Raw genomic sequence first — 13,916 nt, 5'->3', positions numbered from 1 at the left:
ACTAACCCACCAATATTCCATTCCAATTTGTTGCTATGTGAGAAGTGGCAGCAGAGGGAGCAGTCTGACAAAATGGCATCTGATGCAAAAGTACATGTGAAGCAAAGATAGGTCACTGAATTCCTCCATGTGGAAAAAATGGAACTGAGATTCACTGACACTTGCTGAGTGCTTTGAGAGACCAACCAGAGGATGTGATCACAGTGAGGTGGTGGGTGGTGCTTTTCAGAAGTGGTGACAGTCGTGGAGGACAAGCCACGTTCTAGACGGCCATGAACAACTGATATTCCATGTAATGAAGACTGTTTCAATCAGCTCATCTGCACAAAGCAGCTAATGATAGTGACTATGCTGAAAGAGAGTTCTGTAGCTTAGAATTTGTTCTGTCACATAGTGCTATTGTGCTCTTTGTATCTGTCATAGTTATCAGGGAAATAGATAGAAGGCTTTACTTTTGAGCAAACTATGTATGCATAAAAACTGCAAAAAAAATGCAAACAAACTCCTTGTTGCAAGCTTTGCTGCAGAGAAATACAAAAAAACTGATGTTTTCATATTGTACTGAGGTTAGGTCTCAGAATCTGATCAACATACATTTCCACACTACACACTTTGCATTGCTTTTAATGAAGGTGCAGCTCTCATTCGCAACTATATCTTGTTGCCTGAGAAACAGTGTTTGGATTTGGCTTGCCTTGTTACTCAAGAGACATTAAAAAAGAAATGAAATTGGTACTTGCTACATAAAGGATGCTTTGATGGGCTTATAGGTGTGGAGCTTTGTTAGAAGCAGCCATAACTTCTGGCATACTCAATGGCATGACTCCAATAATGACAATCAATTCACAACGGAAATTTTAAAAAGGGACAGAAACAGGAACATAAAGAGGAGAAAGGGGAAGTAGCCAGCAGGAGGAACAGGAACAGTTCAGAGGCTTAGGTAACTGCAGCACAGTAGCTGGCAGTAATGAAGGTGATGGTGATGACGTGGATTTTAGCTATGCATTCCTTTTGGTCTTACATGTTTTTTTTTGGGGGGGGGGGAACGTGATCAAATTCCCCACTGACTGCTCCCATTTAAAATGCTCTCAGCACTGACAGAAGTATGCTCATTAGGTGCCAGTGTCACACATGTTGTGAAGCTTCCATGAGCATGCATATTATCAAGAATTTAAGTGCCTGTTTACTTTATTTGTTCTTCACTAATGAAAGCTAAAGGCCACAATACAAGAGGTAATACAGAAAGAGGACAGGACAGGTGACTGTCACACAGGGGTAGCTGCTTTCCAGTAATAAGGCCAGGAAAACTACAGGAGTGCAGATAGGGAAAAGAAGGCCACAGAGGCTCCGATAATGCTGGTTAAGATGAAAGGCTGCCATTTTCTTAGAGTAAACATACTCTTTTTCGTAGAGCTAACATTTACTCCTAAGGTCACGTAACTCCAGTCCTGACGAGTTACTTAAAAATTAATTTCACACTAATGCATTGCATCTCCCATCTCATGGCCTTCTTCACTCAGATTCTTGACCCAGAATAGCAAACAGTGGTCATACCAAAGGATTTGCAGATGCCTCACTGACATGGATACCAGGACAGTGGGGACTGAAACAAGAGGCAGAAAAACTTCCTGCAGGTTTCCAAGCAGTCTTCCAGCAGCATTAGCACTGGTCTGTTATCCTTAGGCAGGAGTCAAACCGACAAGCTAAAGACAATGGCAGTCTTATTTATGGTTCTGCTCTGTAAATCTAACATTTCAGGGCTTGTACACCAGAACCATGTTGTCATGAATGGGTGATGAAGATGACAGCTGAAATCAGAACAATTGTTTCTAGCTTTCTGCTTACTTACTGCCAATTTTTTTCTCCTTTTTTTTTTATTTTTTATTTTTTTCCCAACAAGAGAGTTCAAATGCAGATTTTCTGATTGTGTTTGTTTAAAATTAATATAACATCCCACTTGGAAATGAGGCACATCTATCCAAATGAGAATCTTTTGGAGAAGGCTTTCTATTGGGAAAGCCTTGACGTTAGACTCGATGTTCCCTTTCACTTCAGAATAAATTAGTTAAACAGAAAGAAAATCAGCCATACCCAAATGCAAAGCTTGTTATATCCTATGAATTTCCACTGTGCTTTAAGAAGACATAACAAGGAACTAACATAAAATGTGCTCAATACTGGATTGAATTCATGCCAGTTCCAGGGTTATATTAACATTTCTGGGAATGCATGAATAATATCCAAATGCAGAAGCTCCTAATTGGCTAAATACTAGCAAAATAAAAATGTTAAGTATTTTCAGATACAACATCTAGTTGATGTTATACTAACTTTAAATATCCACTCCTATTCTAATATTATGTAAGGTTTTACATTGCACTAAAGCAAAATCATACGACAAAGCTGGAAAATTACCTCAGGGTGATGCATATTTGTTTTAGATATGTACACATACATGCGTAATAACATCTAATGTAAATATGTATAAATATGCACATATGACCTAAAATCAGAGTAAACTGTATATCTACAAAATATATTTTTAAAAAGAACTATGAAGTGACTTTAATGGAAGCGGACAGAAAAGTAACAGTGGTGGTTTGAATAGATCTTCTTCATTTTAATTCCTTCTACTAAATCCACTTTTACCTGCTCAGCTATCAGGTTATTATTAATTCCTACAAACAGCCCCTCCTGAGTGGTTCACTCCTGCAATCTCTCTTTCTGAATATGCACATTCCCTATACATGAGTCATCGCACAGCAGGACGAATTTAATCCTCCTTCTTCTGCATGACAGCGCAATGCCAAGCAAATACATTCAGAACACACAAAGGAAGAGAAGCTACCGCCAGTATCAGTGAGCAATAATAGCGTTTAAGTTCTTCCATACATTTTTTTGCTTCAGGCAATCCACTGACATGCCTAAATCTGGCTCTTTAGTGTAATACAATAGGACAACGATTTACTCGTGCACACTGCATTTTATGAACAGTAATAGCATTATTTTAGGTCAAATAACAGTTGGTCTTACTCTGCAACTAAAGAGATAGTCCTAAGAGCAAGGAAAAGAGGCTCTAGAAACCCTCCACTCTTAGCAGTCCTTGTTGCATGAGCCACCTCCCTGCTACTAAGAGCAAACTCTTCTTCTGAATTTTCCATGACAGAGAGGCCAGATGCCAGTACAGAGCACTCAGAGACCAGCCCCCAGCAGGGCACCAAACCCTGTGGCTCCTCCAGCCCCATCACAGCACACAGGAGCCCTACACACTGCCCGCTGCAGCCCAGACTTGGTTGGCACCTTCAGAAAGCTCCAGATCCGTGAGATGGAAGGAGGCTGAGATTGTCAGCTCCCAGAGTATGTGCACAGGGCTAAGAAAAAGACAACTGAATATATCCATCATCAGATGAACTAAATGAGCCTTAAAGAAAAAATTACAAGGTTTATTTCTTACGTCTCAAAACTGTTAAGAATAAATTATTACAACTTCTTGTTATTAGCTTTGTACGTAACATTACCTTGTTATGTACAAACGTATGTGTGGTTCTTCATACTACAAATACAGATTTACATTGCTTACTACCATACAAACTATGCCAACAGTTGCTTCACAAGAATTTTTGCACAAGTCATTAGAAGTGATATTGTGATATAATGTTAGACCTGTTGCTCACTGCATCTTTGCTCTACAGAGGTGCTTCCAGACAGCATCTCCTCTTCTGGATATAGGTGAAAGAGCTTTTTTGTTTCCAGATAGTTCTGCTGGTGTAATAGAATTTATCTGCACACATCAAATTTCCCCAATGAAAGGCTAATCCAAGCTAATTTAAACCATCCTCAGGTTGGATGTCAGGAAAAGGTTCTTCACCAGGCAGTGGTTGAACTCTGGAACAGGCTCCCCGGGGAGGTGGTCATAGCCTCTCAGAATTCAAGGAACGTTTGGACAGTGCTCTCATACATCTGGTCTGATTTTTGCATGATCCTGTGTGGAGCCAGGAGTTGAACTCAATGATCCTTAATGGTCCCTTCCAACTAAGGATATCCTAAGATTCTATTAATACTTAATTCCATTGAATGCAAAGGAGATTTCGTGGAACTATTAACAGTTCTCTGATGGTTAAATACTAGTCACTGAAATATCAACTCTGAGAGATGAGAAGAGGCTCTTTTATTTTAAGAAAAGCCAAGGAACTAAAAAATTAAAAAAAAAACAACAAAAAAAAGAGCAATAAGTAAGACACCTGCTATGCCCTAAGAAAGTAACAGCAACTTTGTGCAGCATGTATTCCAGGGCAAAAGACTGAGGGCTAGGAACTGCCTGGAAACTCAAACATCCAGTAACAGACCAAGATTTTGACTCAAGGGAAGGGTAGAGAAAAATAGGCAGCCATTTCAATAGAATTTTCCCTATCCAAAGGATCTCAAGCCACTCTACCCTGACTGCTGGGATGAAAACTGTCCCAGAGGGCACCAACACCACAAACAGCAAGGCATCAGCTCTGCAGCTCTGGTGTGGCAAAACCATAGGTCATTCAGGGTATGACGATCATTAAGGCTGAACTGTATTACATGTGTAGTAATAATGGCTGGCAATGCATCTTGTTAACAACAGTAAACCCACTAAGATTGTACACTAAATTTGAAACTAGCCTAACTTCTTATAAGCAGTCCCAACATAAAACCACAGAATGGTTTGGGTTGGAAGGGACCTTAGAGCCCACCCAGCCCCAACCCCTGCTGTGGGCAGGGCTGCCCCCCACCAGCTCAGCTGCCCAGGGCCCCATCCAACCTGGCCTTGAGTGTCTCCAGGGATGGGGCACCACAGCTTCTCTGGGCAGCTGTGCCAGTGCCTCACCGCCCTATGAGTAAAGGATTTCCTCCTAACAGCTAAACTAGATCTCCCCTCTGTTAGTTTAAAGCTATTCCCTCTTGGCCTATTACTATCCCAATGCATACAATAAGTCTCCATATACTGTAAAAGCCCCCATTTAAATTGTAATACATACATCAAAATTAAGATTTGAAAGTATGAAATTTTTCTTTTATAGGAGAGGCATCAGTGTGTTAGTTTTTTATTCTGCAGTTTCAGCAACTCACATGCAGCTTTCTTCAGTGAGTTCTGCAACGGTTGCGTGCACTTCATTCCCATGTTACAGCATGATTTGATCAGAGAAGCATTAGATTTACTGTTAGCCTGAAGAGGAGGACTATTGGAGCCTCTGGAAGTGTTTGTTTTCTGATAAAAGTGGGCTACATAGAAAGTGGTCCAAAGCTGAGAAAGACAGGTGTGAAGGGAACAGATTCTTCTGCAAGGGCAATGCATACTTGTTGCATTAATGACACCTCAGTCATGAGGACAGACACATGGCAATTTAAATAAATAGTCTAAGGTGGTAAAAAGTAGCATAAGACAGTGGTAATGCAGAAGGCAGTAATTCCATAATTAGTTCTCTGTCAAGAAAAACCTTCATAGTTGCATTATTTACAGTTATCACAACAGAAATTTACTTTGTAACTGAGAAATTACTTATACAGAACAATGTACATACAGGGCATTGTAAGCATTCTGACATAGTCAGTATCAGCTCAGGCTCCTGTTCATGTCTAGTTGCTTCCTCAACATTAAAGCAGACTATGTTATATAAGCAAACAATTCAAAATAAATTATCTTCAATTCTTAAGATATTACATTTTCCCGTAGACAATTACAATTATATGAGGAATACAAATGACCTAGAATGAACCACACTGAAGTCCTAGATATCCATGTTAAAATTCAGTAAGCTGGGCCATGTGTACATGAATCAAAGCATGCAATCCTTGAACAGTGCACCACATTGTAGGGAAAGTTTTCCTTCTAATGGTTTCCCTCGTCACTTTCCACACTGGAGTAAAGTTTGAAGCAGCTGTTCTCTTCACTTGCATTTCAACCCTTTATGTAATATAAACAACAACAGACCCAGAGTTTGCAAAGAGAATCACACCACCAGTGAGTGATCCATCCAAGCTGCCCTTGAACCTAACGGTGATTGGCCCCTGTGAATCTACTTCACAAGATGCCTTAGGGAGAGACTTGGAATTACTTTAGAGTCACATAAAATAACTGTGTACATTTTCACAAGCTCGTAGTTGAAGACAACATCAGCATTATCAACAACCATCTCCCTTACGTATGAAAAGAAAAGAGACAGCTGCTGCCAACATGCTTATTCCCAACTCCAACTGGGGCAGGATGTCCTGAGAACACACTCTGCTTTTGTGGAGACGCTCACACTGGTTCGTTCGTGTGGCAGCCAACAGGATGCACATGTGAAACGGCATAGCTTTGCATCCCATTCAGACTAACTGGTTCCTAAGTAGGCTACAGGTGCCTGGAGCCATCAATATCATAAACTGAGGTGCCCACAGCCTTCAAGCACCTCGAAACGCACAAAGCAGCCAAGGATCACCAGCTTTGATGCAAGGAGAGTTTGGATACGTGTGTTTATTTCACAGAATCTCAGAGCAGTTGAAGCTGGAAGGCAGCTCTGGAGCTCCTCTAGTCCAGCTCCCTGCTCAGAGCACCTTTAGCAACGCTACTGAAAGAAGCTGTCCTGCCTTTCCTTCATTCTACGATCCTCGTTTCCACTTTCACACCGCCTCCTTCCCCTTTTGTCAGCACAAATGCTGATGCAGTTGCCTTGTGAACTGAAAGGATGAACACATTCAAGTTTAAACTAAACTACACAGCACATAAGTAATTTTAAACTAAATCTTGTCTCTGATGTGGCTCACAGCAGCTGCAGCAGTGCTTATACTGACAAAAGATTAGAGGTAGCCCAAGGACAGGAACGAAGAGCCAGGAGCAAAAAGGGCAGGGCCAATTCAGTCTTTAGCATGCTGAATTCTGCCACCTAAAACACATGTGCTAGAGCTACAGTCTGGCCTTCTAATTTTTATGTAAATCATTGCAATGATATAAGTTCAGGCCTGGAAAGACTTGAAGGAATATGAAATTGCCTTGTGCTGGCATAGCTCATTTCTGAGCCTGCTGCAGCCACAGCCACAGTGCCTGCTGGGCAAAGTTAGAATGGGAATCAGCCCCTGAACCACAGGAAAGTGGTTAAAGACCTGGCTCACCCTAAACCCTGGGCAGCGCACCAGACAACACGGAGGCAATCTGAACCCATGTAATCAACTTTCGTCTGAGATTGCAACACCCGGTTTCCAACCTCAAACCTAAAGATGTCTGTGACTGGAACACTCGTTAACAGCGAAGAGGAGGCTAGGAAGTGTGAGAATGAATGAGCACAGTGCTGTTTTTCAGACGTCTGTAATTAGAGAAAGGCTGCTGGAAGAATTATACTGAAACGGTCTGAACTAAATAGAGTAGAGGTTGATCCAAAGTTGTGTGTTTGATAAGACCTACAAATTAAGCAGTGATAGTGGGAAAGCACTGCAAGTTAGCTTCTCCACTTTGCAGTAAAGATGCAGGCTAGTAGTGAGTGTAGCCAACATTTAGGCTTAGTCCATTGGCCAGGTCAGCTATCTTGCACATGAAAAAGAGATTTCTGGGTGTGGAAAATAGCAGAGCTGTCAAATAAGCACTGGTTGAACTTTTGTACAAAAAGCAAGCCCTGGCAAGGAGGTCTCATTTAACACCGCTGGCACAGGAGTTTGGGTGTTTTCTCCATGTAAGCCATTCCTGCGTGTTAGACAGAAAGGATGAAAGGTTGAAAACTTTCACCACAGCCAATTAAAAATGTCTACTGACATCTACAGTAATTCATAAACAGCCAGCTGGTCACAATAGTCTAGGCATGATCTGCAAAAGCATCATTATTGTACCTTCTGAACACGAATATGACAGCAGATGGCAGATTGAGAGTAAGTCTCAACCTTCAACCTCTCTGCCACATCAGACGGGCTTTCAAGCATGTACCCAACTTACACCACAATAACAAATTAATGCTCAGCCATCTCACTGGGGCAGGCTTCTGGACTGAACAGTGGACTGAACTGCGAACATTCAGTGCCTTTCAGAAGACTCCGCACTGGAATACGAAAAGCCGATTAAGAACAGCTGCCCTGTGGATGAGGCATGAAGAAGTAGGTCTGCAGTTACTAGCTTTCTTGAAGAAAACATAAACGCAGCACATTTAACTTCAAAAACAGTTATTTTTCTTTACTCAAAATACAAGCATATTAAAGTTAATTTAAACAGGAATTTGAGGGAAAAAAATAGTTCTTTTCTCTTATTTCTCCAAGGACATACTTTGGTACATGTCATTTTTCCATATTTTCCCTGAGTTCTTTTTAGAAAACTCTTTAGCAAACAAGCAGTTGTTGCTTCTTGATCAGGTAACTTTCACACTGATCCCAAAAGATTTTACCCTGATTAATTACCTGCCAGATTTGCTCACACAAGTTTAGGCAGCATGGAGTCAAAAGAGAGGATGGGGAATGTAACATTTTAGCATAAAAACAAGTGTTTCTAAAAGGCAAAGTATCTTTTCTGCAATTCTAACTCTGAAATTAAATCAGATTTGGAATGACTTAAAATATTGGCTACTTAAGCCTGTGACATTTAAAACTCTTCCCTTTTTCTTACGAGAGTATTCTTATTTCCTGACGTTTTATTTTTTTACATGCGGTAACAAAGAGAATCATATGGATTTTTTGGTCAAAAGCATCTCAGTTAGAAATTATTGTAGAGTTAGGTATACCCCTCTCAAAAGGGGGAGTAAAAATAATTTAATAAGCAGCACACCTTTTCAGTGTTATAACCAGCAGCTTCAACCAATAAAGCGTACGGTTACCTTCAGAGAAAAGCATAGCTGGTATCACCGGATTAAGCTTTAAATTAGTAACTGCATATAACTGATTAAAAATAAAAACAGCATCCCAAAAAAAAAAAAAAAAAAAAGACCAACCACACAGCAGAGAAAGATGTTGATGATCAAAGACAGGTTTAAACTTGTCTGCCCTCGCTGTTAATTCCTCAGTGCTGGAGAGTCCTTCAGCTTGCTCTGATTTACGTTGACTGTGTCAGTTATCAGAAGACAGTTATTAAATCTGCGCAAATATCAGTGGGGTAGAGGATCCCACCTCTTTCATCTCAGTCATAACTTTTTAAAAAAAGAAGAAAGTGAATTATTAAGTTCCCATCCGCACTATCAGTCTGCAGTGATCTCCTATGGTTAGGCAGATTCTTATTACGAAATCAGTACTCAAAGTTTCACATCACAGAAGGAAAAAAATATTGTAATTAGCTTTCTTTAAAGAGAGCACTCTTCTTTCCTCCAGTTTTTTCCTGCAGGGTAAAAGCTGAGAAGAAAAAGAATGAGACATTGTACAGACATGAATTACTACAACATCGGCATTAACAGATTATGCTGAAGCATGCCTTGATGTTCAAGTATATTTTATTAAGTATTATAAAATATATACAATCTCAAAATACAGTGCATTTCAAACATAGATTCCAAGTCTTCGTTAGTATCACTACAGCAAATTGAACTGATGATGCACTTCCTATCGTATCAGCAGGACAGAAGGCCAGGGATAAAACACAGCTACTCAAAGTTTAAAATTTCTTTCAGTGCCCCGCCACTTAAGGCTGTATTTCTGCTACCTGGATTAATTTGATTTTGTGAAGTCGACAAGTTTTTGAATCGACGGGGAGGTGGGGCAGAGTGGAGTGATTATGCGTGCTTTTCAAAACAGAACCACCATGAAAAATGTCTGTAAACTTGGCATTAAAAATATTCTTTAACGTATTTGGTACTTACAAAACTGAATGCAGCCTACTTCACAGTCTTGGATCTAAAGTGAGATAAAGTAAAAAAATAAAAATAAAATAATAAAAAAACCAGCGCTTCATTATGAACTTCAGTTTCACCATACTTGAAATTCATGCAAAAAATGATGCGTGTTTCTTCATGTTTATACCACTGTTATGTCACCAATCTTGTGTGCGATGTCAGACTATAAGAAAAAAAGAATATCATTAATCTAAATTAAAAATGGGCCAGGCAGGTTAACATACAGCAATTAAATGCATGATTCAGATAATGACCCAAACGACGGCCTTTCAGGTAAGAATTTATACCACTGTTTTACATAAAACAAGTGCAATGGAGTAGCAAGCTAACAGTGTTTATTAGCTAACTTGAAAAGAAATGACTGAGTTTGCCAAGAACACACTTCAAGTCCACTCAAGTCAATGGCATCATAAACAACTAAGGGATCACTCTTCATCTGGCTAATAATGCAATTTTAATTCATCACAAATTTTCCATCCTTTTCAACTAAGTTATTTGAAAATTCTCATGAATTTCCCAGCACAGACTCACTACAGTCATTTTGTAAAGTTTCTGGATAAGTCTGCTTGGATGACTGTTTCTTCAGTTTCATCCCAGTAACTTGAACCATCAAAGAATCACACACTTTTGTTTACTGCTAAACACTCCATTTTTTTTTTTTTTTCAAAGAATGCAGTGATGCATCTGTATTCAATAAAAAATACTTAGCAGTAAACAATATTCGTTTTCAAGACATGATACACAAACCAGCTCTTCTTAATTAACAATCCACAAACATGTATGCATCTGCTGCATTTACTAGAAAGATCTCATTTTCTTACTCCACCATTTCAACCTATTAAGACTTTTTGTATTGCCACCCCAGTCCTCGCAGATGTTTAAAACATGCCTCAACTCCACCATTGTTCCTCTGTCAAATCTGTAATTACAAAGCTGACTCAAGGTATCTCTGTAACATCTCATGCTCTTCCTCACAGACTGTCACATTTCAATTTGAATTACACTTTGAGTAAAACCTCCCAGGTGCATGCAATAATAAAAATGAGTACCTTCAGAAACCTCGCTTGGAAGTATAATTCAAAGCAGTGTTCTACCATCGTATTCTGGCTACCGTTTATAAATTGTTTTCAGTTTTTTTTAAGATGAGTAACTACATGCAAAAATGTGAGAAAGCAAATTTTCAGCATCATTTATGTACCATGCTCTCCATTTGGGAAGATACTGGCAACGTTACTTTTTTCTCCTGGAACTTATATTCCACTCCAACTTAATGCATCTATCTGACCTCAACTCTTGTACTGCGGGAACAAGAATGTTGCCATCAGCCCAAAACTGAATTTGATAGAATTAAATGATACTCTTAAGAGACATATTAATTGGAATTGTACACTGAATCAACAAGCATCCTTTACTGTCTGTATTTCTGTCTTTGCTGTACAGCTAACACACATCCCTATTTCTGACCCTTGCCATCAACAGCTTTCACAGAGGTAACTAATAATTAGTATTCCATTAGTAATAATTAATAATTAGAGGTAGTTAATAATTGCTAAACATATGCCTTCTAAAAAAAAAATAAGCTGCTCCCCTCACAACTTATCCTATCCCACTCTCCTGGAAAACCCTGAAGAATCAGCTCTCACATGTTTTATAAAGCTTGGGCATGCAACTCGGGGCTTACATAATGGTGGTTCTCCATAAAGTCTGTCCTGCTCACTCCCTTCCACAAACGAGTCTAAAGACAATTAACATGCCTGCATGTGAAAACAGAAGTCCGTTATCTGGCACACAGAGACCAGCTTAGACAGAATGATAGTTTTTGATTGCCCATTTGTTTAGAAGAAGTGGAAGGTAAAAATCAAATGCTTAGGAGGGCTGGAAGGGCAACATCAAACAAATACAACCTAATCCATTTTCCCTTCTGTACTGTCCTGATACTTTCAGTCTTCATTTTCTTCTCCTCCTCATCTAAGTAAATCTTTATTTAAAAAAGAAAAAAAGAAAAATGCAGACTGGCAAATGAAGCCTTGCATGCAGCTAGGACTTCTTCATGTAGCTGTGATAAACCAACAACAGGAAAGAAAATCTCAGTCTGGCAGTTTAAATATGTATGGCTAGTTTGGGTTTTTTAGAAAGTAAACAGTGTGATGGGCAAATCTAGTTCTAAAGTCTCTAGCAGCCCACAGAATTATCTCCATTCTCTGGGGGCCCTGTGCAGCCGGATCTAGTAGCTGGCAGGCAGGTTGGAAGTAGATGATCTTTAAAATCCTTTTCAACCCAAGCCATTCTGTGATTCTGAGATGTGAAAACTGATAAAAATAAGGAGATGTTCCCAGTGTTCAAAAAATAAAAAACACAAATCATGTGGCAAAGTAATGACACAGCCAGGACTTCAACTCTAATCCTCTACTTCCTATTTTGTTATTGTCACTGCTGCAGGTGAGTGCACTTCTGTTGGCCACATCACACATTAAAGTTGTCCTATAGCTCCTTGTATTTTCACCAATTTCCCCTTAGGAACAAACCATAGAGCCAGCAGCAAGTTAGCTTGCTAATATGGTTGTCACAGACACAGAATGTTGTCAGAATAAAATTCACATGTGTAATGTAATGACCCAGTTTTCACTGTCAGTTAATAGCCCTCTCAGAGTGCTGATTAAAATTCTAGCTTGCCCAGGTATAACCGAGGGCAGGAAAATTATGCTAATTTGGGGAAAATAGGGCTGCTCAGCACAAAGGCTCTAACACTGCTGTCAGCTCTTTCATCTAGGAATAAAGTATTTTTGAAGGTTGTCTGAAGTTCAGCCCAGCCTACCCAAATCATCCAGTATTAAAAAATATATCATACTGGTATATCTTATTTAAATAATACCACTAAACTTCAAAAAGCAACAATTTCAATTTTAAGAAGACGTAATTAATGCTCAACTTCAATATCTTCCAATTAGACAAGCCTAGCATGATCAGAACTGCACATTATTATTATTATTATTATTATTATTATTATTATTTTATTACAAAAATCACACTTTTCATTGTCTTGCCTCTGAAAAAAGCCAACTGCTATAATTAAAGAGGTCTGAGAAACTTTTTTTCCCTGAAAGGCCTGCAAATGAAGAAACAATGCTGTTGACCTTAACTTCAGCCTTAGCAAAACAGATATTCCAAGGATCATCACTAAGCTCTGGTCCACAGTAGTCAATCAGACTTCAATGATTTTTTTTTTTTTTTTAAAGTATAAGGAATGTAGCAAATTTGTACTTATAGCTTAGCAATAGGCTTTGTAAAGGTAACAAAGGTAACAGAAGTAGTATTTTGCATCAAAACTGTTAATATCTGTCAAATTCTATACTCACATCTCAGCTGCACATTTCCTTTAATGATTCCTGTACAGTTTACAGCTTTTTGTCAGAGCTTATACAGAGAAATAAAGTTTCTTAATTGATGCAGATTACAACAGTCACTTGCTTAATCTATATTCTTGAACAAACAATTAGAAAATAACTGTTTAAGAAAATTACAGTGTTCTCTTTTGACAAAACATTTTTTAGCCATCAGTAGAACTGTGTAGTGTCTTTTAGCAGCAGCAAAAGGATTAAAGGCTGCCAACAGGTCAGCCACCAGAGGGCAATCGGTATTCTCAAACAGAAAATGGATTACTTTGGTCCAAAGTGCTCATATTTAGCCATAATTTTTTTTTTTTTTTAAGTCAGCTGGAGCAAGCATGGGAGAACAGAGCATTTTTGAAGTTTTACACTTTAAACATGGTGAGTTTTCTGTCCTACATAGGAATAACAAGGTAATTAAATTCAAGTAAGTTCCAGAAAGAAGTGACCTTCACCAAAACTCAAGTCTGAAGCAAGAGAAAGGCATTGCAATTCTTAAGCAATTTCATGTTATAGAATGCAGGGACAAAATTAAGGCAACACCAAAAAGTCCACTTGAAGCTACTGGCACACAAGAAAAATCCCAGAGTACTCAAAGGCCACAAGAAACAGGTTGGACTATATTAAGTAACTGCAAGTTTAATCTTGTATTTCACAGCTCTTCCAAACTTACATGAATTGTTTCTACTCTTGGAAGGATTGGAAGTGACATAAAAGGACATTCTGT

General features: G+C 39.0%; 1 protein-coding gene across 1 annotated transcript in view; it reads right to left on the bottom strand.

Moving 5' to 3' along the window:
• Positions 1-9,386: 9,386 nt before the first annotated feature.
• The window catches only part of CXADR (CXADR cell adhesion molecule), a 29,752-nt gene continuing 25,222 nt past the window's right edge, over positions 9,387-13,916 (bottom strand). Inside the window, exon 8 of the mRNA XM_031612493.2 lies at positions 9,387-9,966. Within this exon, the coding sequence (XP_031468353.1) occupies positions 9,925-9,966 (42 nt within the window). The 3' untranslated portion in view covers positions 9,387-9,924. The remainder of the gene's footprint in view (positions 9,967-13,916) is intronic.

The sequence above is a fragment of the Phasianus colchicus genome, chromosome 1, assembly GCF_987193195.1.
Source record: "Phasianus colchicus chromosome 1, bPhaCol1.hap1.1, whole genome shotgun sequence".
NCBI classification, from domain to species: Eukaryota; Metazoa; Chordata; class Aves; order Galliformes; family Phasianidae; genus Phasianus; species Phasianus colchicus.
Note: the sequence above shows the minus strand (reverse complement) of the source record. Positions and strands in the feature narration are given on the sequence as shown.